Here is a 26,141-nt window from a genome sequence, read left to right as displayed (position 1 = left end):
ATGAATCTCGCCCCCCGCCTGCTGTAGCAGGTCCTCTCGCAGCGGGAGGGGCCAAGGCCGCTCGTATAGGAGGGGAGCTATCTCCGACCTCCAGGTGCCCCATGCTGGAGCCACCAGCAGCACCGTGAGGTCCCGGAGCCTGATCCGTTCCAGAGTAGGGTGGATCAGCTCCATCGGAGGGAACGCATAAAGTAGCCCCCTCGGCCACTCGTGCGCCAGGGCGTCCAACCCCAGCGGAGCCTGGCCTTTCATTGAGAAAAACAGCGAGCATTTCGCGTTCTCCTCTGATGCAAACAGGTCCACTCTGGGCCGCCCGAACCTGACCCAGATCTGGTTCGCGACCGCGGGGTGCAGAGACCATTCTGAAGCCTGAGTCTTGCCTCTGGACAGAAGATCGGCTCCCCTGTTCAGAAGACCAGGGACATGAGAGGCGTGGATTGACTCCAAGTGCGTGCTGCACCATAGTATCAGCCTCCGTGCCAACCCGTCCAAGGTAGGAGACTTCAGGCCTCCTTGCTTGTTTATGTAGGCCATGGTCGTAGTATTGTCCGTCTTGACCAAAACGTGACAACCGCTGATGCGGGGTCTGAAGTGCTTTAACGCCAAAAAGACCGCCATCAGCTCCAGGTAGTTGATGTGGGCCGCCCTCATACTGCGGTCCCACACACCCCTGGCCATTCTGCCCTCGAAGGTGGCGCCCCAACCTGTCAGACTGGCGTCGGTGGTTATCATCTTCCTGGAGATGATCCTCCCCATTGGAACGCCCTCTGACAGGAAGGAGACTACTTTCCATTGTTGGAGGGACTGTATGCACGCTGCGGACACCGTTACCCGGCGAAAACCCTGAGTTACCGGGACCCCGAGGGAGCCCACCCATCTCTGAAAAGGGCGCATGTGCAATCTGCCCAGGCGTATCAAGGAAATGGCCGAGGCCATGAGCCCCGCCGCCCTCATGCAGATTTTGTACTGGACCTTGCGTCCCAGTTGAAACATGGCTAAACATCTCAGAAAGGAAACTCTCCTCTCCTGAGACAAACGAGCCCTGAGAGAGACCGCGTCCAGCTCGATACCTATGAAAGTAGCGCGACGGGACGACGTGAGCACGCACTTCTCGAAGTTCAGTGTGAACCCTAGGGAGGTCAGGTGCGACACCACTGTACTGGTGTGATGACATGCCTCCTGATACGAGTCCCCACTCAGTAGCCAGTCGTCGATGTAACTCGCGATGCGAATACCCCTCTGCCTCAGGGGAGCTATCGCTGCCTGAGTACATTTGACGAACACCCTGGGACTTAGTGACATTCCAAACGGGAGGACCAGGTATTCGTACACATGACCCTCGAATTCGAACCGCAGGAATTTCCTGTGCGGTGGATAAATAGGGACGTGAAAGTAAGCGTCCTTGAGATCTATTGAGCTCCACCAGTCGCCCTGACGGACCGAGCGTAGTAACGCCGCCGCCGTCAGCATTTTGAACTGAAAAGTTTTCAAATACCTGTTGAGAGCTCGTAGATCCATGATGGGACGTAATCCCCCCCCTTTCTTCTTGACCAGGAAGTATCTCGAGTAGAAACCGAGCCGGCTTTCTCCTGGTAACACTTCCCGTACGGCGTTCTTGCGTAATAGGGAGGCTATCTCCTCTCGTAACGTCAGCGCCGCTTGACCACTCGCTCGTGACAAAAGTACTTTGTCGGACATGGGTGGTTTTGTGGAAAACTGCAGCCTGTACCCCTTTGCTATTGTACGAAGCACCCAGGGGTTGGCGTTGCATTCTTTCCAACGCTCGATGTGTAGTGTTAAAGGATTGGGGGGGACTGTTATTGTATTCGTACTCACATGAGCCGCCATCTTGGCTGCACTCGTTGGCATGGCTACCGTGCTTGTTGTTACATTCGTGCTCATGGGCGCGGCCATTATTATTTTCCTGGCTGCGCACGTGGGACCGGCCTTCGCTATTGTCGACACGTGTCTGCAAGTGGGGGCCGCCATCTTGTCTAGCGACACGTGTTGAACAGCTGAGGCGGCCATTTTGGCCCCCCCCACTGTCATTGCGACAATAGCTAGACTTTGTCTTACCTTGTGGCGCCGAGGAAAATTTTGGCGTGACCCATGTAGCATGTGGCGGTTTTGGCCCGCCACAAGCCTTTGTTCTGTCCGGAGACCACCATGGACCCCCCTGGGGGGGGTCCGTCGCGGTCTCCGGCTCATTTTCATTCCTACCGTTTTCAGTTGCAATTTTTTGTTGGTCTCTTTTAATACAGCAGCATGTAAAAGCACAACATTGGCAACAACAGTAGAAATAGCATGCACACTCAGACGATCTGCTGTGGCACGTGTATGTGTATTTTGCAAAACTTTCCTCTCTAACGCATGCACACTCAGACAATCTGCTGTGGCACTTAAATGTGTGATTTGTGTTTTGCTCTTCTTTCTTTCGATGCTTGGCGAGCGATCTTCCGTCGCATCTGCTAGCTCCGGTGGAGATCTCCTCCTCTTCCTCGGTGACCCGTACATGAGGCCCGAGGCCACTAGATACAGGCGCGAATCCCCCGTCTGAGGGGAGAGGGAACCGGGGGAGAAAACTTCCCTGCTTTCCACGCAGGGAGTGACAGTGTCACCGACGCGACCTGGCACCGCGACCCTTGCTGGAGCCTCTCTGGCTGGGTCTGTTCTGTGGGGGGCGAGGGCGGTCGTCCTCCCTTCGGTCCCGCTGTTCTCTGGCAGCAGGTGGAGCGGAGGAAGACTGGGCCTGTCGAACTGGGCCCTCCTGACGATTCGGCGGCCTACCTCGGTCTGGCTGTCGTCCAGGACGGGACTGGGGTCTGGGGAGAGGTGCTCTGGATGGGGCTTGGATGCAGGACAATGCAGCCTCATCTTGAGCTTTTCGAACCGCGCTGCTCTCCTTCAGGTAATCCATGGCGCCCTGGAAAAGATTTCCTGGGGTGACTTTGAGGTTCAGCAGCTTTTTCTTGTCCTCGGGACCGCGGAAAGTAACATGGTCGAGCCATCGTGCTCTTTCGTGGGTGACGCAGAGCCCCAGCACTCTGCCCGTCCATTCTATGGTGTGTTTATTGAGAGAAATCATCTCTTGAGTGAGGCGTCGCATCTCGGCCAGCTGCTCGGGTGTGGCGGCGTCTCCCGCCTCGCTCAGAAGCACCTTCAGGGAGCCCTGTAGAAGAGCGGAGGCATTGAGAGCCCTGCCGCCCGATGTTGACGCCCTGTAGACGGCTTTAGAAGCCAGGGAGGCAGCGATGTCCTTTTCATTGGTGAAAACCGGGATGTCTTTCACTGTGGAAAAAGGTGTTTTCTGGCCGCGAGGCTGGCTAAGGCAGAGGGAGCTGGCTAGGGTGCGATCCATGGGTGGGGGGGGGCCGAGGCCCAGTTCACCCGCACCCACACAATCGATGTCGAACCGTAGCCTTCTGGGATCCGCGTCGGGGGCCGCGGGAGCGCTCCAGGACGAGGAGAGAGCCGAAACGAAACCCATCGCCAGTGGAAGTTTGCTTTTCTTGGTGATTTTTTCCTCCACTGAGTCGAGTCCCTGAAACTCCGAGGTGTTAAGAGGGGTCTCGTTGATCTCGTCGCCTGGCCACTTGAGGCCACATCTGACGGTGGCTTTTTTATAGAGCTCCAGAAGAGTAATCTCACCTATTATGGCCGGTGCGGGGACTGTGAGCGGCTCAGCGTGAACAAGGACAGTGTGGAGGGTCCCAGCTGGGGCTGGGGGGGTCGGGGGGTCGCGGTCCGCGGTGAGAGCGTCATCCCTGACGACCACCCCGTCCTCCGCGACCTCGTCAACGACCAGGTAGTCTCCTACGTCCTGCGACTCCTGCCGCTCGGCTTGGTAGGGAGTGAGGGCGTCGTCATCCACCTCATAATCGCCGACCGAAACGACGCTCCCCGGGTTGGAAGAGTAGTGGGAGGCCGCACGGTGTTCGGTGTGGCCACCGGGTGGGGTGGGGGGTGGTTCGACGCGGGGCTCAGCATATTCGTTCCTCGGAGGAGAGCGAGAGCGGGGGTGTTTTGGTGGCTCCAGAGCCCTCGCGCAGCTAGCTGCTGCTGAAGCATGAGGCCGACGAGCAGCTTGGCTAGCAGGTGTGCGGTCCGCAGATCGCCGGGAAGCGAAGTAATGGCGGTCGCCGCCGCGCTGCTCCTCATAGTCCTCGAACAGGGGCCGTGAAGGAGGCTGGAAAAAATTTCTGGCCTCGTGGAACCGGTTCTTGAGCTCGGACGAGTTGAAAGACGCACAGTCGGAGCATCTTGGGTGTAGCTCGTAAGCAGCGTCCTCGGCGTGGGCGAGACCCAGGCAGGAGACGCAGTGGTTGTGTGTGTCCCACTCGTCCAGGAGTTGAGGACAGGAACGGGAGCCGCAGCGACGCAGGGGGTACTCCTGACGGTCAGAAACGGCGGTACGGCGTCGAGCCATGGAGAGGAGGTGGCGAGCTAAGCTACTAGCCACTAAGGTGGAAAACTAAACTAGGCCGCTAGCTACTAGCGGAGCCAACAGGTGGCTAAGTTTAGCGTTCTCTTTTTCTTTTCTTTGAAGAGCTGTGCTTTTCCTCGTCTGGAAAAACACAGTGGGGAAGAGGGAGAAGAAGAAGGTCTGGGGAACTCTGTGGACCGCGAATCCTACCAGTCGCTATAGAGTTGTGATGACCCGCAGAACTCGTTCTTTTGTTTGTTGATTTGCGAAGCTCCTTCACCGTAGGCAGAAGGAAGCCAAGAGAACGACTTCCGCATTCCGGTCGCCTATAATACCTTCGGGAGGGGGCTACCGGAAAGCGACGGAAGACCCATCGGGCCAAAATTAGGTTTGGCCCTGAGGGAGTTAATGTGAAGCTTCTGTTATCACCGCCAGAGGGCGCTGTTCCCATATGTGAACAACGAGAGAGCAATGTAGCAAAACCATAACCGCACAGACCATGAGCTGTTGGCCACATCCAGGGGTGGAAACGTTGGGGTGACACATCAGTAGGCTACAGGCCCACTTCCTTCAAACAGCTGCAGTTTTTTCAGACACCTCTATCCGAGGTATAGAACAAAACAAGACTAGGCCTATACTGTATGTCCCATTCAAATATTTTATACAGCAAAAAGTGAGTGAGAATTGATCAATATATTGACTCTCAGGCAAAAAAAAAAGTGCAAGATAAAACTACTCCGGAGATGAGTGGGGGGAGGGGATGAGTTGGGTACCTACTTAATCTGATTTTTTCACCTATTGCTTGGATTTAGTTCACATTTGCACTATATTGCCTTAATATCCTACACCTCAAAGCAATATGAATATCAAAATATGTATTTATTTTTAAACTGAGCCTAACGGCCTTTAATTACAAAGTTGTGGGGCACCCTGATGGCTCACCTGCAGTGGTGGAAAGTAACTATACATTTACTCAAGTACTGTACAAGTACAATTTTGAGGTACTTTTACTTTACTTGAGTACTTCCAACTTTCAATACTTTTACTTCTACTCCACTACATCTCAGAGGCAAATAATGTACTTTTACACCACTATAATTATTTGAAAACTTTATTTACTTTAAAAGTAAATTTTGAACACCGAGCTTGCACATGTAACAAAGTATTTCTACAATAGGGTATTGATACTTTTACTTGAGTATAACATGTGAGTACTTATTCCATCACTGCTGAAGGCTCACCTGGTAGAGGCTCAGTTATTGCCTGAGCCGGCCCTGGTTTGAATCAGACCTCTGGCCTTTTGCTACATGTCGTCCCCCCTTCTCTCTTCTGCCATTTCTTGTCTTTCAGAAATGTGTCAGTTAAATGAACTAGACCATACCCGGTGAAGTGCGCAGGCAAAAGTAGTTGCAAACGTGGGGTTATTGCACGTCCTACATACATACATACATGCATACATGCATACATACATACATACATACGTACATACATACATACATACATACATACATACATACATACATATATATATATATATATATATATATATATATACACACACACACACACAAAATATATATATATATATATATATATATATATATATATATATATATATATATATATATATATATATTCTGTCATTCATTGTACTTATATTATAATGAATTGATTACTACAGCAAAAATTATTATACAACACTGTTATTACAACTATTATTTCAACTTAACAACAACAATATAATTATGTGCATGCAGATATGCACTTAAAGGGTGCACATTCAACAGTGGAGAATGCATGGGCGTCCTTAACAAATAAACGCTCTCCACCATTCGTTGCGATCCGGGGCGACCGTGTTTAGGGGCGAGACAATTAGGCGCAGATTGCTCACCCCAGACCGTTCAGTGCAAGCCGGGGCGACCGTGTTTAGGGGCGAGATTGTGAAACGGCCGTATCGTTAGCTTGTACAGATTTTCGGAGACTCGACATGGTGTAATGGCTAGATGAGATTAACTTTTGTGTCTCTGGTGGAGAGATTTACTTAAACGCGACGTGCTACCACCTTTGCACGAAAGGATTGCAGTGCAGCATGCACACACTTATCTCACACACACACACACACACACACACACACACACACACACACACACACACACACACACACACACACACACACACACACACAGCTCTCTCTCTCCCCCTCTCTCCCTCCCCCTCTCTTTCTCTCTGTCTCTCCCCCTCCCTCCGCCCCTCTCTCTCTCTCCAGCCAGCATAAGCATGGCGAGATTGTCTGATTGAGACTGTCTTTGACATAAAAATGCGAATAAACAGCTGAGATTGTAACTTGGGCGAAGCAGTTGAACACACACACACGCGCGCGACCCGTTGCGAGCGCTCTCACAGACACACACACACACACACACACACACACACACACATGCGGTACATTCTAATGCGGCCAGACACACACACACACACACACACTCACACACACACACACACACACACACACACACAGGTATATCCAACACACACACACTCACGACCCGTTGCGAGCGCTCACACACACACACACACACACACACACACACACACACACACACACACACATTCTCATGCGGCCAGACACAGACACAGACACAGACACACACACACACACACACACACACACACACACACACACACACACAATGAATGCAGAATGGAATGTGACTCCCTGGCGTTGCCATGTTCGCCTATTGTAAGCGGTTTAGGGGCAATATTGGTGGAAGTGTGTTTTTGGCGTTGGTTGTGAAAGTGCAGGTGGGTGTGGGGACGCGTTGTGAGCTTGTAGATTGGCTGTTTTCCAAGAGGCAATGTATATGTGTGACGGTGCTTCGTTTGGCCTTCTTTTCATAGACCTTGTTGCTTGTAGGGCTCGCTTCGTTTGGCCTTGTTTTCATAGACCTTGCTGCTTGTTTGTCTCGCGAAACCTGGCAACCCTGCGCAGCGTGATCTCCCATTGTTTGACACATAAACGGTAATAATAAGCTGAGATTTGATGTAATCGAAAAACTTCACAGTTCCATGCACATGGTAATGGTCAATGGCTGTGCGCAATTTGAGATCAATAGCTCCAGGCACTGAGGAGAACCGGGCAGAAACATTTTGGGCTCACAGGTTGGGCTCACAGGTTGGGCTTCACAGGTTTCAGAGGTTACTAGAATTATAGGAGGATGTTATTTAAACTTTAAGGTAATATATGATGTTATGATGGTACAGTTCAGGGCATTACACTGATTAAGAAACTTTACACAAACAAATTATAAAGATGTTGTAATAAAGCCAACTGTAAAAAAAAACTAAGAGTACATTTTTACGGTTCTCTTTTTACTTTTGAAGATATATAAAAAATAAAATGTAACTCAAATAAACCCTATGGAACTCAAGATTTCTAAATGTATCTCCCCCTACAATGTTTAAACTGGGCACTTAAGCTCCACTATAGATACTGTTAACAATTTAAAAACATCTTATACAGATTTTTAGGAGGAGCATGTCCCCTTAAAATACATCATGTCATGGTCAGGCAACAAAGTATAAAAATATGAAATGCTTAGCAAGAAAGGGAACTGACATGCAAAACTCAAATGATGAGTATGATGATGGTTGCCAACCCAAAAGGCACAAACACGTGTTTTCAATAATAACAAATACACTTTTAACGAAAAATTGCTTCTCGGAGCACAGGTCTCCGCCAGGTCAGGTAGGTTATTGTGGCCTCCTGGTGGCACCATAATAGGCCAATGTGAAAAGGGTGGCATTTCTTCCTCGGCCTAGTGGGAATGTGCGTGCATTCATGATTTGAGGCATTTTGTTAAATGTGTTTTGCTAAATTAGACCTGCTGGTGGCGCTATAACAGGGCAATGTGAAAAGGGTGGCATTTCTTCTTCGGCCTACTGAGAATGTGCGTGTACAGTACACAGAAAATGTACGCTGCGTTCATGATTTGAGACATTTTGTTCAAAAGGGACCAATCCTGCAAACTTTGGAAGCCAACCGTAGCCAATCAGGATGGAATATGAAATATCGGACAGATCGTCTTGATCACATGACTATAGAGATACTGTGTACCGATTTGCGTGATGTTTGGATACAATCTGTAGGAGTTATATCCAAAAATGGGTTTTGCACAAATCGGCCTCCTGGTGGCGCTATAACAGGCCCATGTGAAAAAGTTGGGGCAGAGGTTCTGAATTGGCATCCAGGGAGTGTGTGTGCACAGTTTCCCAGCGACCGGGACAACGGTGCCGGAGATTAGCTGGTCGCAGACAGATGGACGGACACAAAGACAGACGGACGGACGGACGGACGGACGGACGGACAGGGGGTAAAACATACTCTCTCGCCATGCCTTTCGGCCTGGCGGAGACAATAACACAAAGCAGCAGAAGGAAACAGGTGTTTCCTTAAGCTTTTGTTATAGATGTGAAGGTGTGAAGTCTGGTTTAGAGACACCATGCACGTCATGCCCAAGAGTGTGAACTTGCTAGTTTCTGTCAAAAGGCATTTTTTAAGTAAAAAGTGTATTCATAATGTACAGAAATAATGCATGTATTACAATATTTTACTATATATTTGTATGTAATCTTACTCACTTCCGTGTTGCAGAATAGACTGCTGCCTGAGCTGCTGTCTGTTCTAGCTGTCTGGATTTATCTCTGTTACACCTCAAGCACTTTTGGGTGGCACTTGCGTATACATGCATGCAGGTGCATGTGCACACAGTGCAGACAGAAATACTCTTTACCACAGACACAGAGTATAAGTGTAAACTTACACATTGTTTGTTCACATGATGTTATGCTATTTAGATGTATTTTACTAAAATGTGTCTCCCCCTATAGTGTTTAAACTAGACACTCCAATCTCCACTATAATAGATACTGTTAACAATTTTAAAAGATTTTATACAGATTTTTGAAAGTCTTTTGTTTTTAAGTTATTCTCATTTTCTTACACACAATTTAAGACATTCCAATGTTCACACCTTCAGAATAACGCACGCACGCACGCACGCACACACGCACGCACGCACGCACGCACGCAGGGGGTCAGCCCTATAATTCCTCAGCCCTACGTTTCCCCATCCTGAAATGTCTGGTTTTAGCAACAATGCTAAACTCAAAAGTCTTCAGAGTATGATGGTTCAGGTTGCCGACCCAAAAGGCACAAACATGTATTTTCAAATGTTGTCAACAATCACAAAATAAGTATGCATGTAACACTTTTAATAACACAAAGCAGCAGAAGGAAACAGGTGTTTCCTTATAGCTTTGTGAGAGATGTGGGTGTGAAGTCTGGTTTAGCATTGAAGACATCTGCACGTCAAACCCAAGAGTGTGAACTTGCTACGTTCCGTCAATAGGCCTTTTTAAAGTATATATATATATATATATATATATATATATATATATATATATATATATATATGTATATATATATATACACACACACACACACACACACACACACACACACACACACACACACACACACACACACACACACAATTATTATTTGTTTTCTAAATATGTTTAAATGTTATCTTACTCGCTTCAGTGCTGCAGAATAGACTGATGTCTGAGCTGCTGTCTGTTCTAGCTGTCTGGCTTTATCTCTGTTACACCTCAAGCACAAATGTTTGGGTGATACTTGTGAATGTACATGCATGCAGGTGCATGTGCGCACAGTACAGAAAAAAAATACTCTTTACCCCAGAGTATATGTGTAAACTTACACATTGTTTGTTCACATAATGGTATGCTATTTAGATGTATTTTACTTTATTTTCTTCATTTTTTTTGCTTGACTAGAAATTAAGAATGTTCTGACACAGAAGAGGAAGTAATCAATCCTTCGAGGCCTGTGTGATATGAAGATGTGTTGCTTATGACATCCATAGCAATAAGTGTAAGCATTTCTACCGTACAGTTATATGTGCCCAGGGGACTATGTTCCCTCAGTAGGGTTGCGGTTAACATACTGTACTGTAGGGCTGAGGGAACATAGACCATATTCACACGATAGCCATTTTGTAATTTTACATTGAAAGTGCCACCACATTTCATTGACTTAATAGCAATATGGCCGCCGTGTGAATATGGTCTATAGACTCACTCCCTGTTCAACAGAGACAGGTGGTAGAAACCTCACTTCTCTCACAGATAAAGCGCATGTCTTCTTCACAATCTGCACGCACGCACGCACGCACGCACGCACGCACGCACGCACGCACGCACGCACGCACGCACGCACGCACGCACGCACGCACGCACGCAGGCGCGCAGGCACGCACGCACGCACGCAGGCACTCACTCACTCACTCACTCACTCACTCACTCACTCACTCCTCCCTCCAGAGAAACAAGCCCGACTTGGATTTTTAGTTTTTGGTGCATTAGATAAGAGAACGGAGCGGGAGGTGTTATTGGCTCATTGTATGGCTTTCTGAATAGAATTGGAAGAATAGCCCTTAAACGGAGGTACTCATAACGGTTTGTTTGGAGTGAAAGTCATCAAGATCTGACCTAAAAAATGGACCTACTGGGATGTTGTCCTTTAGGTGTACTTGAAAATAGATGTGTGAATCATTCCAGTTTCATCCTTGGATATAGTTAGATCCAAATAGTTAATTTTGTCAATGCTCTGTTCACAAGTGAATTTCAGGAAACTTGAGTTGTTGAGATATGATACAAAGTCCATTAGTTCAGTCTGTGTTCCCTCCCAAAATAACAGGATATCATCAATGTACCGTTTTTAGAACCTTGAATAATAGGGGTTATTATTGGAGTCACGTACAACTTTTTCTTCCCACTTTCCCACAACCAAAATCCAAGTCGGGCTTGTTTCTCTACAGAATATAACCACTGTGCTTCACAAATCAAAAAGATACTCAACAGACACTGGCATGTGCTCCAAACAGAGCCATCTGTGAAGGACCTCTGCAAATCCCCACCCCTTGTTGCATTCAGGTGAGCACCCACAATCAAAGGTACAGTCATGTACAAAAATATGGTTCAAAAGAAGACCACATGGCTGACAACAACTGGAATGTATAGATGTGGTAGCTCTGCCTGTTGCAACAACACAACAGACAAGAAATCATTCAATCATCCCCACACTGGAAGGAAGATTCCTATTTGTGAACTGCAAATCGACACATGTGATTTACATGCTGTTACTGTATGTCCCTGTGGTCTAGCATTCGTAGGACAAACTAAACGACCCCTCAAACAAAGAATATCAGAGCACAAAACTGCAATGCGTACATGAAATATAGATTATGCAATTGCAAAACATTATGCTGAAGCAAATCATGGTTCACCCTCTTCATTAAAATTCTGTGGGATTGAGAAAATCGTGATGCCTATCAAAGGGGGTGATATTCTAAAGAAACTGGCCCAGAGAGAATGCAGTGGATATACACACAACACTATGACACCCAATGGACTGAATGACGATTATAGCTTAAAATGCTTTTTAGGTTAAGACTGTCTTTGATGCTCCTGCACTGTTTATTGGATGTGTTACTTTATGATATATGCCTCAAATTGCCTGTAATTGCCTGTGTTCTTGCATACAAGTGATTGGACCTTGGTGATTGACCTGAGATTTCAGGTGTAGGTGAACTCTGACCTTTTGTATAAAGTGAGTTGAATCTATGTGATATGAATGCTCTGATGAAGGCTCATAGCCGAAACGCACAAGCGTTCGTTTATTGGTGTGTGCCAATAAAAAAAAGTGGAAATGTGAGTACTCTGTCCTTCATTGATTTGAATTTTTGGATATGCAACATGTTAGGATTTTTTTTTATTTCCTACTTTTGATGTGTATACTAGATTTTGGTTCTAGCACTCCACTGAGAAAACCCATTGTTGATGCGCAACCTCATTTTCTTATTCACCTGCTGGTAGTGTTACTGAATAGGAATGAGCACCACTTGCTGGTGGTGCTACTGAATAGGAAGAAATTGTGGAATCATTACATCAACTAGAACTAACAAGAGCCAACTAGAACTAACAAGAGCCAAAAATAACTAAAATGCACTTTTTTTTTTTTTTTAAGAATATAGATATATTTAATACTATTGTTATAGACTCTGAGCTGATGTCTGTTCTAGCCTGGCTTCAACACGAACTCAAGCACAATTGTTTTTGCACACTTCTAATGTATAATGTATGTGTATGCATGTGCAAGTGCTCACAAATGCACCCAGTGCAGAAAAAAGACGTAGCCGCAGAATGTATGTGTGAACTTGAGGAACTGAGGTAGCTGTCAGCTGACCTCTTCTTTTCTACAGACAGTGCAGGCTGATACTGAAAATCTGATGCATGCCTTTATTACTAGTAGGCTGTAACGCTCTTTTAGCTGGTCTGCCAAAGAGATTTGCAAAATTACAAATAAGACTAAAGAATGCTGCTGCACGTGTCCTCACCAGGACTAAGCACTGAGCACACATCACACCGTAGTCCTAAGATCTCTGCATTGGCTCCCTGTCACTTCTAGAATAGATTTTATGATTATTTTATTTGTCTATAAATCACTTAATGGCTATGCACCAACATACATGTCAGATATGATCGAAAGGCATGAACCTAGTAGGTCACAGAGATCCTCTGGCACTGAATGTTTAGAAGTTTCAACTGTCAATGGTAAGAGACATGGAGAGGCAGCTTTGAGTTTTTATGCCCCAAACTCTGGCAGTCAATCTGAGAATGGCTGATTCAGTAGATATTTTTAAGCGTAATCTTAAAACATATTTATTTTGCCTTGCTTATCACAATGATTAATCTGACAGATATACTGTGGTTTTTATTTCTGTCATTTCAAATTTAATTTCTTTTAAAGTGTTCTACACATTTGATTTGCTTTTTATGCTCTCCTCTTTCTGTACTTGTTTATATTTTATTTTTGTAATTTATTTTTATGATCTTTCTTTTATGTGTAACGTACAACGTTGAGTTGTATTCTATGTATGGAAGGTGCTATATAAATAAAGTTCATTATCATTGTCATTATAATTATCATTTTATTTTGAATTGAAAACTATTTGAACACACAAGTAAAATTGAATATAGCCAAACAGCTTATTGCACAAATAGATTAATTAGCTACACTAGACTACAATTTGTGCATGTTGTGCACAAATTAGGCTCTACAACTACAGCCTAGAGACCTTTATATATACAAAGTTGTAAGATATTTCACACACAGTCACTTTTTTAAAAGAAAGTAAAATTTATTTTAACATAACAGATGATTCTGGTACAGCTCAGGTCATCACACTGTTATGTATGTAGGTCTGTCTGAGTCTGTTGCAGTCCTGTCTAAATGTAAAATGAAAAATCGCAAAAATAAATGATTATATAAAAAAAAGGAACTACTGTAAATGACAGGGTCATCCCTATGTCCCCATGGTTCTATGTTCCCTCAGTACTAGGTTGGGGTTCACACAATGTTCTCACTACTACTACTACTTCTACTAATTGTTACAGTATAACTTCACAAGGTAAAACAGTTATTTGCAGTTTCATAAACAGAGACAAGTGGTAGAAACATCACTTCTCACAGATCCAGCGGAAGCCTTCTTCACATTTTGCATCTATCCAGTCTCCTTGGAGGTGATTGTACTTTACACAGTTACGGTCTGCATTGTTATCAGGACTTCCACTGGCCCAGTACCTGCAAAGTAAACAACATAATATAATTTATCACATCCACTTAGGCACTCACTTACTGTGATGTTGATAGAATTACAATAGAAAGACTTGTAAAATGTCTCACCCTGTTGTCAATGGTGTACCATTCACCCATGTCCAATTTCTCTCAGCTTTGTTCAGACCGATCCAAGATGCTCCGCTCCCACTAGACAGGCTTTTGATGAATTCCTGATGATTGTCCATGATTGAACCATCATTAATTTTCAGTCATGCATTAATGGTTCATTATAATCACTGAATTACATCACATTTATATGTATTTATGGATGTTGGATACATGGACACACACGTGCGTGTGCACACTAACCTGCTCTTTTTTACGGTTAATGATCACCAGATCTGCTCCTGTCTTCAGACAGTATTGTCTACCTTCCTCCCAAGTTTTCTCTTCAGACGATCTCTGATAACATCTGGATCCAAACTTTTGCCATCCATGGGGACACATCTTGTCTAAACATCAAACAGGAGGATTATTGATGGATTTTCAATTTACTGATAATCAAATCTAGCTCATATAATAATATTAATATTAATATTAATATTAATATTAATATTAATGTTAATGTTAATGATATTAATATTAATAATAATAGTGAAATACAAAACCTGAAATTACCTGAATAATATTAGCAGAATTACCTGGTTTAGGTTTATAACCAAGAAGTCTGATGTGCACTGCTAAACTTTGATTCTGTTGTAACCTCTCTCACCTGCTGCCTCTTTAAGTTGGTTTACTTCACGTTGTAACTGCTTCATCTCCAGGGTCTGGTCCAATATTCGCTGCTTATTCGCTGAATTATCTGCAAAGGACAAAAGTGGTGATGATAAACACAATTGTAGCTACTGTTCATGATGAGGTCACATATCTGTGTGGAAAATGAGCTTTGTGAAAAAGAACAATTAATGTTATTTTCTTTTTTTTTATTTGTTAACATCACTCCATCATACATACTATACAAGTCATAATACACCCAAAAAGGAATGGAATACTCACAGTGCATAGCCAGGCCTGTGATCACAATCAGCAGTATAACACACAGGAGGAGGATCCACGGAGCAGCATCTTTGAGACGCCTTCCCACTGTTTGCTGTCCTGCAACAGAAAATACAGCTTCTAGGTGCACAGCGACTGAGAGAGATAGAACTCTGGTTGTCTTTTCCCTTCTCTCGTAATATACTCACTATGGGATAACATCGCCCCCTGGCGATGCACAGAGCACTACACACATGGACTCCCGCGACAATTCTGATTGGATAGGGTCATGTTACGCGTTCCGGCAGTCAGGAAGGGTTATAAAACCCCTCGTGTAACTAGAACACGCCCTCTTACTTCACTCTGCTACGCAATGCGCACGAGCCAAGACACACTGAATGTACGGAGAAACTGACGAAATCCAGCTTACCCCAGAGCGAGGGCACCTGTGTTCCTCCACGGGCATTTCGTTATTAAGTTTCTACTAAAACACGCTCCCACGGCTTATTATTTGTTTATTTTACCTTTTCTATCCTCTCTGTTTTCTTCTCGTGGCTCTAGGCTAGCTTGAGCTACGTTAGCAGGCTAGGCTACGCTAACAAGCTAGGCTCTTCTAGGCTAAGTGGCTAGTTAGCCCTTTGTTCGACGCCATGTGTCGGATAGTTACAAGCAGGCAATGGAGGCTCCGAGAGAATGCGGCCTGGACAGCTGCACGTTCCTCATCGCCGCAGATGATCCACACCGCGTCTGTATTGCCTGCTTGGGAGTGAACCATACGTTCGTCGGCAGATAGCACCCAGGCGACGAGGACGCCTGCAAAGCCTGCGCGTGGTTTCACGGTGTTTCACCTCGACCACCGACTCGCGAGGGCCCTGGACACAGCGGCGCTCCCCTCGCCGCGGGGCCTGTAGCCCAGCCAGAGGAAGGGAGCCGTGTGGCCATGGGCCCACCTCTACACGTCGCCCCGAGGAGCAGTGGTGCTAACCAGGGCTGACGCGGCGTCGCCTCCAGGGCCGTCACCTCGACGCCAGACCCCGCCGTTGCTGTTTTGCCCAGTGGGATCCAGCTCCACTACAGCAGCGGCGCTTCTCCCTCACTCTCAGCGCGACGGACAGAACGGGACAAGATGGCGGTGACCGAGGCAGGGTGGAAGTTTACATGTCGGAGGGTCCCCGTGTTGAGTCACGTGACTTCCTCTTGTCTGGTGAACGGTCCGTTGCGGATGTTGACATCACAGAAGGCTCCCGTGTTGGGTCACGTGACTTCCCCATGTCTAACGAACGGACCAGCGCTACCTCTGCTGTCCCTAGCGGACATCTCACGAACGGTACCATTAATCGGAGCGAAGGCGTCACCCTCCACCCCCACGAACCCACTCGCTCAGTGCTTAGATCAATGGAAAGCTTGCAAACCGAATCCCTGGGTGTTACGCACCGTTCAAAAGGGCTACAGGTTGCAATTCGCCAGCAAACCTATGACAGACAAAGTGTTGTTCTCTCACGTGTCGGGCCAAGCGGCCGTGACGCTGAGGGAGGAGGTTATGTCTTTCCTGAGCAAGGGGGCGATCAGAGAATTATCTCCGGATCAGAACCTTTTGGGTTTCTATTCGAAATATTTCCTGGTGAAAAAGAAAGGGGGGGGGGGGTGAGACCTATTTTGAATCTGAAAGGCCTCAACAAGTTTTTGAAGGTTTTCAATTTCAAAATGTTGACAACTGTGACGTTATTACGCACGATACGACAGGGGGATTGGTGGACGAGCATAGACCTCAAGGATGCCTATTTCCACGTTCCAATCTACCCCCCGCACCGAAAGTTCCTGCGCTTTGGCTACGAAGAAAAAGTGTACGAGTACACGGTGCTCCCGTTTGGTATGTCTCTGAGCCCTCGAGTGTTCGTGAAGTGTACCGATGCGGCCATAGCTCCACTGAGGCAGCGGGGGCTGCGCCTGTCGACCTACATTGACGACTGGCTGTTGGCTGCGGACTCGAGGGAGGTGGTGGCGAGGCACACGGAGATGGTCATTGCGCACCTGACATCCCTGGGTTTCACAATCAACACGTCAGATCGCGTGCTAGTCGGAAATTACTCCCCTCCTCTTCGGCGAGCCGTGGCCTCTCCCCCTGTTCAGAGACCTGCTGAGACAGGGAGGGGATGAGGTGTTCCACGAGCGCCCTCAGGACCTGGACCTGTGGGTCTGGCCCGTGAAAGGGCGAATCTGAGTTCGAATGGTTTGCCTCCTGATGTAGTGTCTACTATACAGGGGGCAAGGGCCGTTTCCACGAGGTTGGCGTATGACGTCAGGTGGAACATGTTTGTGTCCTGGTGTTTGGAACAGTCACCATCTGTGGTGGCTTTCCAGGCCCCGGTATGCAGCAGCCTCGTTTTCCTGCAGGGCAGGTTAAACCTGGCGGCTATTTCCGCTTGTCACGAGGGGTTCGATGGCAAGACGGTTGGTCATCATCCGCTGGTGCGCCGTCTCTCTTGGCCTTAATGGCCAGAGGAAGGCGGTGGCTAAGCCGACGCTGTCCAGATGGATCGTGGAGGCGATCAGACTGGCCTATGTGAGTAGCGGCTCTGCAGTTCCGGTGGGACTGAGGGCTCATTCTACTCGGGGCGTGGCTGCATCTTGGGCCCTTTACAAAGGGGTTTCGATGCAGGAGATATGCTCGGCGGCAAACTGGTCGTCTCCATCGACCTTTGCAGCTTTCTACAGCTTGGACGTGGCGGCATCCTCGATGGCGCACACTGTCCTGGGGGTAGCAGCTGTTTCAAGCCAGGGGGAGTAATGAGCAGGCCTAGGGGCCGTGCTTTGTCTCCTGGTGTTCTCCCTTCCTCTTAGGCCCCCCTGGACCAGCTAGGCCTAGGTCCTGGGGGAGGAGGTCCTGTTCCACTTTTAGTATGGGATAGACTTGTGTCTGCCCGTTAGCTGAATGAGGCAGACCTTGTGGTCTGTCAGGGTCTTTCCTTTTGGTACTTGTCCGCACCCTGGCCTGGTGGGCCGGGGCGCCCTGGGGGCTGGGGTCTCGCCCGTGGGGCGGGACCCAGGGGCCGTGGGCATGCGGATCTGTAGGGTCGTGTGACTTAGTTCCCCAGGGGGGTTTATGAGTCCCATAGTATATTACGAGAGAAGGGAAAAGACAATTAGAGGTTACCTATGTAGCCCCAGTTTATTTACCTTCGGAGTAATATACTCACCTAACACCCCTTCTGTCCGCATTTGGCGTGCAGAGGGAAGTTGTTAAGAGGGCGTGTTCTAGTTACACAAGGGGTTTTATACCCCTTCCGGACTGCCGGAACGCCTATCCAATCAGAATTGTCGCGGGAGTCCATGTGTGTAGTGCTCTGTGCATCGCCAGGGGGCGATCTTATCCCATAGTGAGTATATTACTCCGAAGGTAAAGAAACTGGGGTTACATACGTAACCTCTAGTTACAGGGCTGACCAAGGCAGAGAGAGAGAGAGAGAGAGAGAGAGAGAGAGAGAGAGAGAGAGAGAGAGAGAGCGACGTTGGATCAACAGCAAAATATAGATTAATACATTTGACAACATACAGCCAAAATCCCAAAATGTATACAAATTAATAACTGCAAACAAATTCAAAGTTTAGGCTATCAATATCATACAAAAGTAGAGAGAAGCTGATCTCACCGCTCTGATGGACAAGAAATAAATAATCCTTTTGCAAACAATATCCATGTTCTGTTTGTGTGTCAACAATGATCCAAATGGGAAGTTTATTTCAGCAGATGTGACAGTTTGACATTCTTCAAGATGTTTTTGGTGCAGCTACTCGTTTAAGTTAATTGCATTCACCTGTTGCGTTGCTGCGCACAACAGGGCAGATCTCCGCCAGGCTAGGTAGACCAACCCAGGCTCATGAAATTCATAGGCAGTCATAGTAGCCAATTAGAATGAAATATGCTAGAACTGACTCATACTGATACAGAACCATATGTTGGCTAAATATTGTTGCTGTCGGTTGGAAAAACTTCTTTAAAAGTATTATTTTAAAACAATTTATAATGGTAAAAAGAAAGCTCTACAAGCTGTAATTATTAATAATTAAGAAATACCATATTTTAAATAGTGAAAAATCAACTAAAGTCATTAATAGTGCAAGTTCAATCACATTTCATTTGAATGAAAATAACTTGAAGGGAAAATACATAAAATCTCTAATGTGATTAATGTGACCTCTACCTACAGTCAGTGAAGTCCAGAGAATGTGACAAATATTGAGACCAATAGGCTATGACTTTGTAAAAATATTGGTAATTTCTCAATACATTATTTTGGGTGCAAGCTCACAACATGCCACATTGTAACGCGTTATGAGATTTAACTTTTGCTATTTTTGTTACATGTGTAAAAAGAAATGATGCTGACAATGATTCACAACTTTGCAAAACTCACCCTGAGTCTGTCTCCCTGCTGTGTTCTGCTGTGGTCCAGGGACGATGTCACGTCTTCTGACATCATCCACTCTATCGTAGATGGTTTGTCCTTCTCCATCACTCTGTCTCACCTTCTTTTTCAAGTCTGGCATGGCATAAACTGTTACTGTAGCAGCCATCTTATGATGATGAGAGGCTTGAAAAGTAAATGGCAACAAATAGTAACTGATGTATATTTCCTTTATGTGTTGATTAGCTGTATCAAAATGGTATTACTTGGTTGCTACATAACTAATGTACTGGATCAGCAACATTTTATCATGGTTGTCTCTGGCTGGTTGCCAGAGGCAACTGTAGCAATTAGGAAGTACAAGAAACGCACACACTCTCTCTCTCTTTCTCTCCGTCAGTGAAACCAGGAAACATACCTACGCTTTCGATTTCACTTTCGCATGCACGCACGCACGCACGCACGGACGGACGCACGCACACACGCACGCACGCACGCGCGCACACACACACACACACACACACACACTGTGTGTATGTAAATGTGTGTGTGTACTGTGTATCCTAATTCAAATAGCATAATCAACAGGAAGTTTATATTCTATATACATTATATAAAAAAATTGACAGTTTTTGTAACGTTGGCAGAATCAGCTTTGTTTGCGTTTGTTTATAAGCTAAAAGAGTGACTTTGAGTTTCATTGTGTAACGTAAGCCATTGAGAAGACTATTTTGGAATATACATAACGGAGCAACTATTGATGATATTTTGCCAATATTTGGAGTTACATCATGTACATCATGGAGTAAACCTCTGCCAAAGTAGTTTACTTCAAGTAATGTAGGATGAAGTAGGAAACCTACTTTATATAATGAGATTTAATACAGTGTGTGTCTAAGGAAATATATAACATCTAGGCATCTTGCATAGCATTACTGGAGCAGGTATGATTCTGCTAAAATATTAGTGTGGCAAAAAGTCATGTTTTCTCAGCAAAATGGGATTTAGGTTGAATATCTGAAAAGTGTCCCTTTAAATGGGCATACTTTTAACAATAAATAGATACAAATCTAATTTAATTTTGGTATCAAGCTCACCAGAAGCAACACAGGTTGTATGCACTGATTACATTGGGGGTTGAGAAAGGGAAGAGCCTTTCTCATTCACATAGTTTGTCAGGGTAATAAGAAAGGCAGAGACAGTTCACTTCCAAGCTCACATTTGTACTAATAGTGCCTTGATACATGTGTATCCTACACCTCTAAGCAATATGAATATCAAAATATGTATTTATTATAAAACTAGAGCCTAGAGGCCTATATTCAAAGTTATCAGACATTTCACACAGTCACCTTTTTAAAAGAAAGTTATATTTATTTTAAGACAATAGATGATGCTGGTACAGTTCTAGCCTGGTAAACCCTCCCTCCAGAAATCTCATTTGTATTTTATTTCAGGAATCAAATGGAAATGAGATTTCCGGAGGGAGGGTTTACCAGGCTAGTACAGTTCAGGGTATCAAACTGATTCATAGATGTACACAAAAAATATATAATGGTGGTGCAATAAAGCAGTTCAGTTAAAAAATATAGTAAAATGCATTTTTTAGGGTAATATATAATAAAATATGCAAAAGTAAAGTTTTATATTTTTGGAGATGTATCAAAACATTTATTTAACACTATTAAACCCTATGGAACTTCTATATACCTGCAGGTTTAAGTGAGATTGGTTTACAGAGGTGGACTAATACAGGCATTAACAACTTGGGTTGTCTATTTAGAAACACAGACTTGAAATCCTTTTCAGAGGTGAAGGAGGAATACGGTTTGTCCACTACAAACTTCTTCCAGTATTTACAAAGTATGTTTTACAATCACTGATTCAGAAAAATATTTTTAGATCTCAGATAGACAAGATAGAACAATTTTTTTAGTACTGAATCTATGTTAAAATTCACAATGATCTATAAAGTTTTTAATGGTAGAGTGACTTCATCCTTCCAACCTCTGAAAAGGATATGGTAAAAAGACTTAAATGTATAATTATAGATCAGGAAACATGGACAATGATATCTGCAAAGGTAAACCTATTTACACTTTCTCCTAGATAGTCAGGGGATATTAAAAATATCTTGGAATACATTCCTTACCAAGAAATTTCTTCACCAATGTGTTTGTAAAAGTGTCTAGTAACACATCTCATAAAGACTGAAATGCAGTTTCCCTAGGGGAATTTTTGACAGCTGCTGAAAGTTGGGGTACCCACCATAGCCTTATGCAGGGGGGGAAAAAAATCAAATTTTAATTCTGTTTTAAGTAGCATGTGAGGGGTCAAACTAGGGTGTTTTTATGATATGCTTGCAATGGATTCAGAATCATAAAAACACCTTAGTTTGACCCCTCACATGCTACTTAAAACAGAATTAAAATTAGATTTTTTTTCCCCGCATAAGGTTATGGTGGGTACCCCAGCTTTCAGCAGCTGTCAAAAATTCCCCTAGGGAAACTGCATTTCAGTCTTTATGAGATGTGTTACTAGACACCTTTACAAACACATTGGTGAAGACATTTCTTGGTAAGGAATTTATTCCAAGATTTGACATTATTCTGATAATATTCCCTGACTAAGAGTGCTGGAACATAACTACAAGTTCATTTTCAAAACATTTTAACCCAGTTTGTTTAAATAAGATGTCCCAGGAGTATTTACCTTTACGCAATAGATGTAAATTAACTTTGGGTACATATACACATATGTTCTGGTTTTGTTCAAAGATTAAACTCTTTTGGCAAACAATTCATGCTTTAATCGAAACAATTTTTAAGTTCAAATTGAGGAAATCTCCTCTTTTGTACCTCTTGGGAGTTGACTTAAATGTAATTATGAGCTCTCCACATCTCTACAGAAATTGTTTGATTTGTTTAGATTTTTGGCAAAGAAATGTATTTTAATTTTATGGAAGACCGATAATATTCCAACTAAACATATGTGGATGGCCCAAATAATGTCTCTGTTACCTCTGGAGAGGCTTAAATATGAGATGCAGGATAAGGCAGAGTTTTTTTTTTTTTTTTTTACTTTTTATGGAAGAGAGTAATTGATTCAGACCGGTTCCAAGATCTTTATTTAGGCTGCCTTGTCATGATGAAGTAAGTGACATCCCACCCTCATTTGCGCACACGCATACGGGGGACGCCGCAGATCTTTGGCCTGTCTCACTGTTAGGATGTGGGAGGATTGTGGTGGCGGGGTGCCCTGTGGCTTCTGTTGGTTCCGCCGTGGGGTGGCGTTGCCCCGTTCCATAGCACTGGGCATAAGACTTGTGTTCGGTGGTGTGGGTCGAGGTTTCCGACATCGCCAGTCCGTGGCGGGGGGCTGCAGGGGCGTGGAGCTGCACATTGTTGTCCTCCCTCATCGGTGTGGTGGGATACGTGCTAGGGATTTTGCTGCGTCCCCCCCTCCCCCATTTCTGAAGCTTTACCACTTAATAACTACCTTTTTATATTTTACTTTTTGTTATACTGTTTTTGTTTCTTATGCATATGATTTTCTGTATGTACACTGTTTTGTATGTAGGTCTGTCTGAGTCTGTTGCAGTCCTGTCGAAATGTAAAATGAAAAATCGCTAAATAAATGATTATATAAAAAAAAGGAACTACTGTAAATGACAGGGTCATCCCTATGTCCCCATGGTTCTATGTTCCCTCAGTACTAGGTTGGGATTCACACAATGTTCTCAGTTTTTCTACTAATTGTTACAGTATAACTTCATAAGGTACAACAAGTGGTGGAAACATCACTTCTCACAGATCCAGCGGAAGCCTTCTTCACATTTTGCATCTATCCAGTCTCCTTGGAGGTGATTGTACTTTACACAGTTACGGTCTGCATTGTTATCAGGACTTCCACTGGCCCAGTACCTGCAAAGTAAACAACATAATATAATTTACCACATCCACTTAGGCACTCACTTACTGTGATGTTGATAGAATTACAATAGAAAGACTTGTACAATGTCTCACCCTGTTGTTGTCAATGGTGTACCATTCACCCATGTCCAATTTCCCTCAGCTTTGTTCAGACCGATCCAAGATGCTCCGCTCCCACTGGACAGGCTTTTGATGAATTCCTGATGATTTGACCATGATTGAACCATCATTAATTTACAGTCATGCATTAATGGTTCATTATAATCACTGAATTACATCACATTTATATATATGGATGTTGCACACTATAACCTGCTCTTTTGTACGGTTAATGATCACCAGATCTGCTCCTGACTTCAGACAGTATTGTCTACCTTCCTCCCAAGTTTTCTCTTCAGACGATCTCTGATAACATCTGGATCCAAACTTCTGCCATCCATGTGGACACATCTTGTCTAAACATCAAACAGGAGGATTATTGATGGATTTTCAATTTACTGATAATCAAATCTAGCTCATACTATAATAAGGGTAATAATAATAATAATAATAAGGGTAATAATAATAATAATAATAATAATAATAATAATAATAGTAGTACTCCAAAAAAACCTGAATAATATTACCTGAATGACTTGGTTTAAGTCTACTACCCAAAATATATATAACTGTGAGGCAAAACCCTAGAATAAAGACTTAATTTGATTTGTTTCTTTTATATAATGTTTCTATTACCAAAGACTCTTTTTTTTATTATTTTTGTTCAGTATAGTTAATGAGTGATGTAATGGTGGGATATCATTCTGTCTACAGTTTAATTTAAGAAAACCGCAATTTTAAAAACTAAAAGAAAATTATTTTACATTTAGATTTCATCACAGTGGAGACCACTACATCCCTAACAATTACAATCAAAATAATAGTGCACTAATTAATGCAACTAGAAAAATAACGCCCTTTGGGCTCTGTGTTGTTAGCAGTGTTGTGTTGTTGGGGCAAAAAATAATTATTTGTGTACCAGCACTGAAGGTGTGTTTTGAGTTGTGGATATGGTTGATGTGAGTAGAGAATGTGGGTTAAATCCAGAAGGGTAGTGGGCAATGGAAATGAGATAGCGTTTGTTATTAGATTACATGGTTTATTGTCATGTTGTAATAGAGGACGGTGAGGTGTTAAAAGCAGCGTACTGAGCAATAATTGTACCAAGTCTGGAACTGGTTGGATTACTGGTGTGCTGTGAGAGCCGGCACAGCCGAATGGCACTCCATGGCCCTCGCCATGGGTTATGGGTCCGTTCTAATGATATCCCTTCATAAATGTTTGTATCCTGTCTCACCTGCTGCCTCTCTGAGTTGGTTTACTTCACTTTTTAAGTGGTCTATCTCCTGGGTCAGATTATTATATCTTGTCTGTAACTTGTCATGTGTGATCTGCCGCTGCTTATCGGATGAATTATCTGCAAAGGACAAAAGTGGTGATGATAAATACAGTTGTTGCTACTCTTCATGATGAGGTCACACATCTGTGTGGAACGTTATAGCTTTGTGAAGAAGAAAACTCAATGCTATTCTTCTTTTTTTACATGCATAATTTGTTAAAAAAACTTTCTCCATTATAAATATGTAATGATACCAAAAAGAAGTAGAAACAAAGAATTAAATAAAATTGAGAAGTCACATCAGGATATGGGTTAGTGCTGCGGTTGCCACAGTTAGAAAATGTTACGCAAGAAACTCCCTCAACGAGTGAAGTGGTACATGTAGTTGTATGACATGGAATACTCACAGTGCACAGCCAGGACTATGATCCCAACCAGCAGTATAACACACATCCACGGAGCAGCATCTTTGAGACGCCCTCTCACTGTTGACCGCAGTCCTGCAACAGAAAACTCAGCTTCTAGGTGTGCAGCGACTGAGAGAGATAAAAAAAACAGCTACAGAGCTAACCACACCAAACACTAAAACTATAATGATAACTAGATATATTGTTATAATAAAACTTTGATTATGTTGGCCTTTAAAAGTCTAAAAGCCCCAGCAGATACATCAAACCGGACCAAAGTGCTTTGAACTGACCAACATTCTCTCTAAAAAAAAATATAATATTATAATAATAATAATAATTTTACACATCAAAAGAATGATACTGAAGGATTTACAGTAAAATACACAGTAGGCTACACTTGTTAAGGGGATAGTTCATCCCCAAAAATCCCTTTTTTCTATCGATTAGTCAACCTATGACGGAGTATTAGGGTGGATTCAGACTGGGTCCGATTGATTCGAACCGTTTAATACTACTTTAATACTTTATTAGAAGTTTGCATTACATGAAAAGCACATGAAAATACAGTTCAATACAAGGTCAGTGAATAGAAATTTAAACCCAAGAAAGCCACTGGCTTGTTTCCATGGGGTCCACTCCTTTTGTACTCAATGCATAGAGACATTAAATGACAGACAGATATACACTACTATGAAGAACATCATTAAAACAGTTTCCAAAAAAGAAAAAATATGTAGGCCTACAGTAGGCCTTGGTGGGGGCTTGTTTTTGGAGAGCTTGACATTATCAAAAGATTAAGCGTGATTATTAACTTGTACTTTGCATTTAAAATTGGCCTATCCTTAATAATTGGCAGT

At 44.1% G+C, this 26,141-nt stretch overlaps 1 protein-coding gene across 2 annotated transcripts in view; it reads right to left on the bottom strand.

Annotated features, from left to right (window-relative positions):
• Positions 1–26,141, bottom strand: part of LOC308081313 (CD209 antigen-like protein C) — a 52,846-nt gene that overhangs the window by 22,574 nt on the left and 4,131 nt on the right. Inside the window, exons 4-8 of one of the 2 annotated variants that reach the window (XM_080457695.1) lie at positions 15,180–15,278; positions 14,896–14,985; positions 14,493–14,635; positions 14,250–14,353; positions 13,754–14,147 (exon numbers count right to left, since the gene is read on the bottom strand). In XM_080457695.1, the coding sequence (XP_080313821.1) occupies positions 14,024–14,147; positions 14,250–14,353; positions 14,493–14,635; positions 14,896–14,985; positions 15,180–15,278 (560 nt within the window). In that variant the 3' untranslated portion in view covers positions 13,754–14,023. Of the gene's footprint in view, positions 1–13,753; positions 14,148–14,249; positions 14,354–14,492; positions 14,636–14,895; positions 14,986–15,179; positions 15,279–19,573; positions 19,931–26,141 lie in introns of those variants that run through there. The other variant, XM_080457696.1, reaches the window with a different exon arrangement.

This window comes from Gymnoscopelus braueri (assembly GCF_963280865.1).
Source record: "Gymnoscopelus braueri genome assembly, contig: SCAFFOLD_228, whole genome shotgun sequence".
Taxonomy (NCBI): Eukaryota; Metazoa; Chordata; class Actinopteri; order Myctophiformes; family Myctophidae; genus Gymnoscopelus; species Gymnoscopelus braueri.
This window is presented reverse-complemented; position numbering and strand designations above follow the sequence as displayed.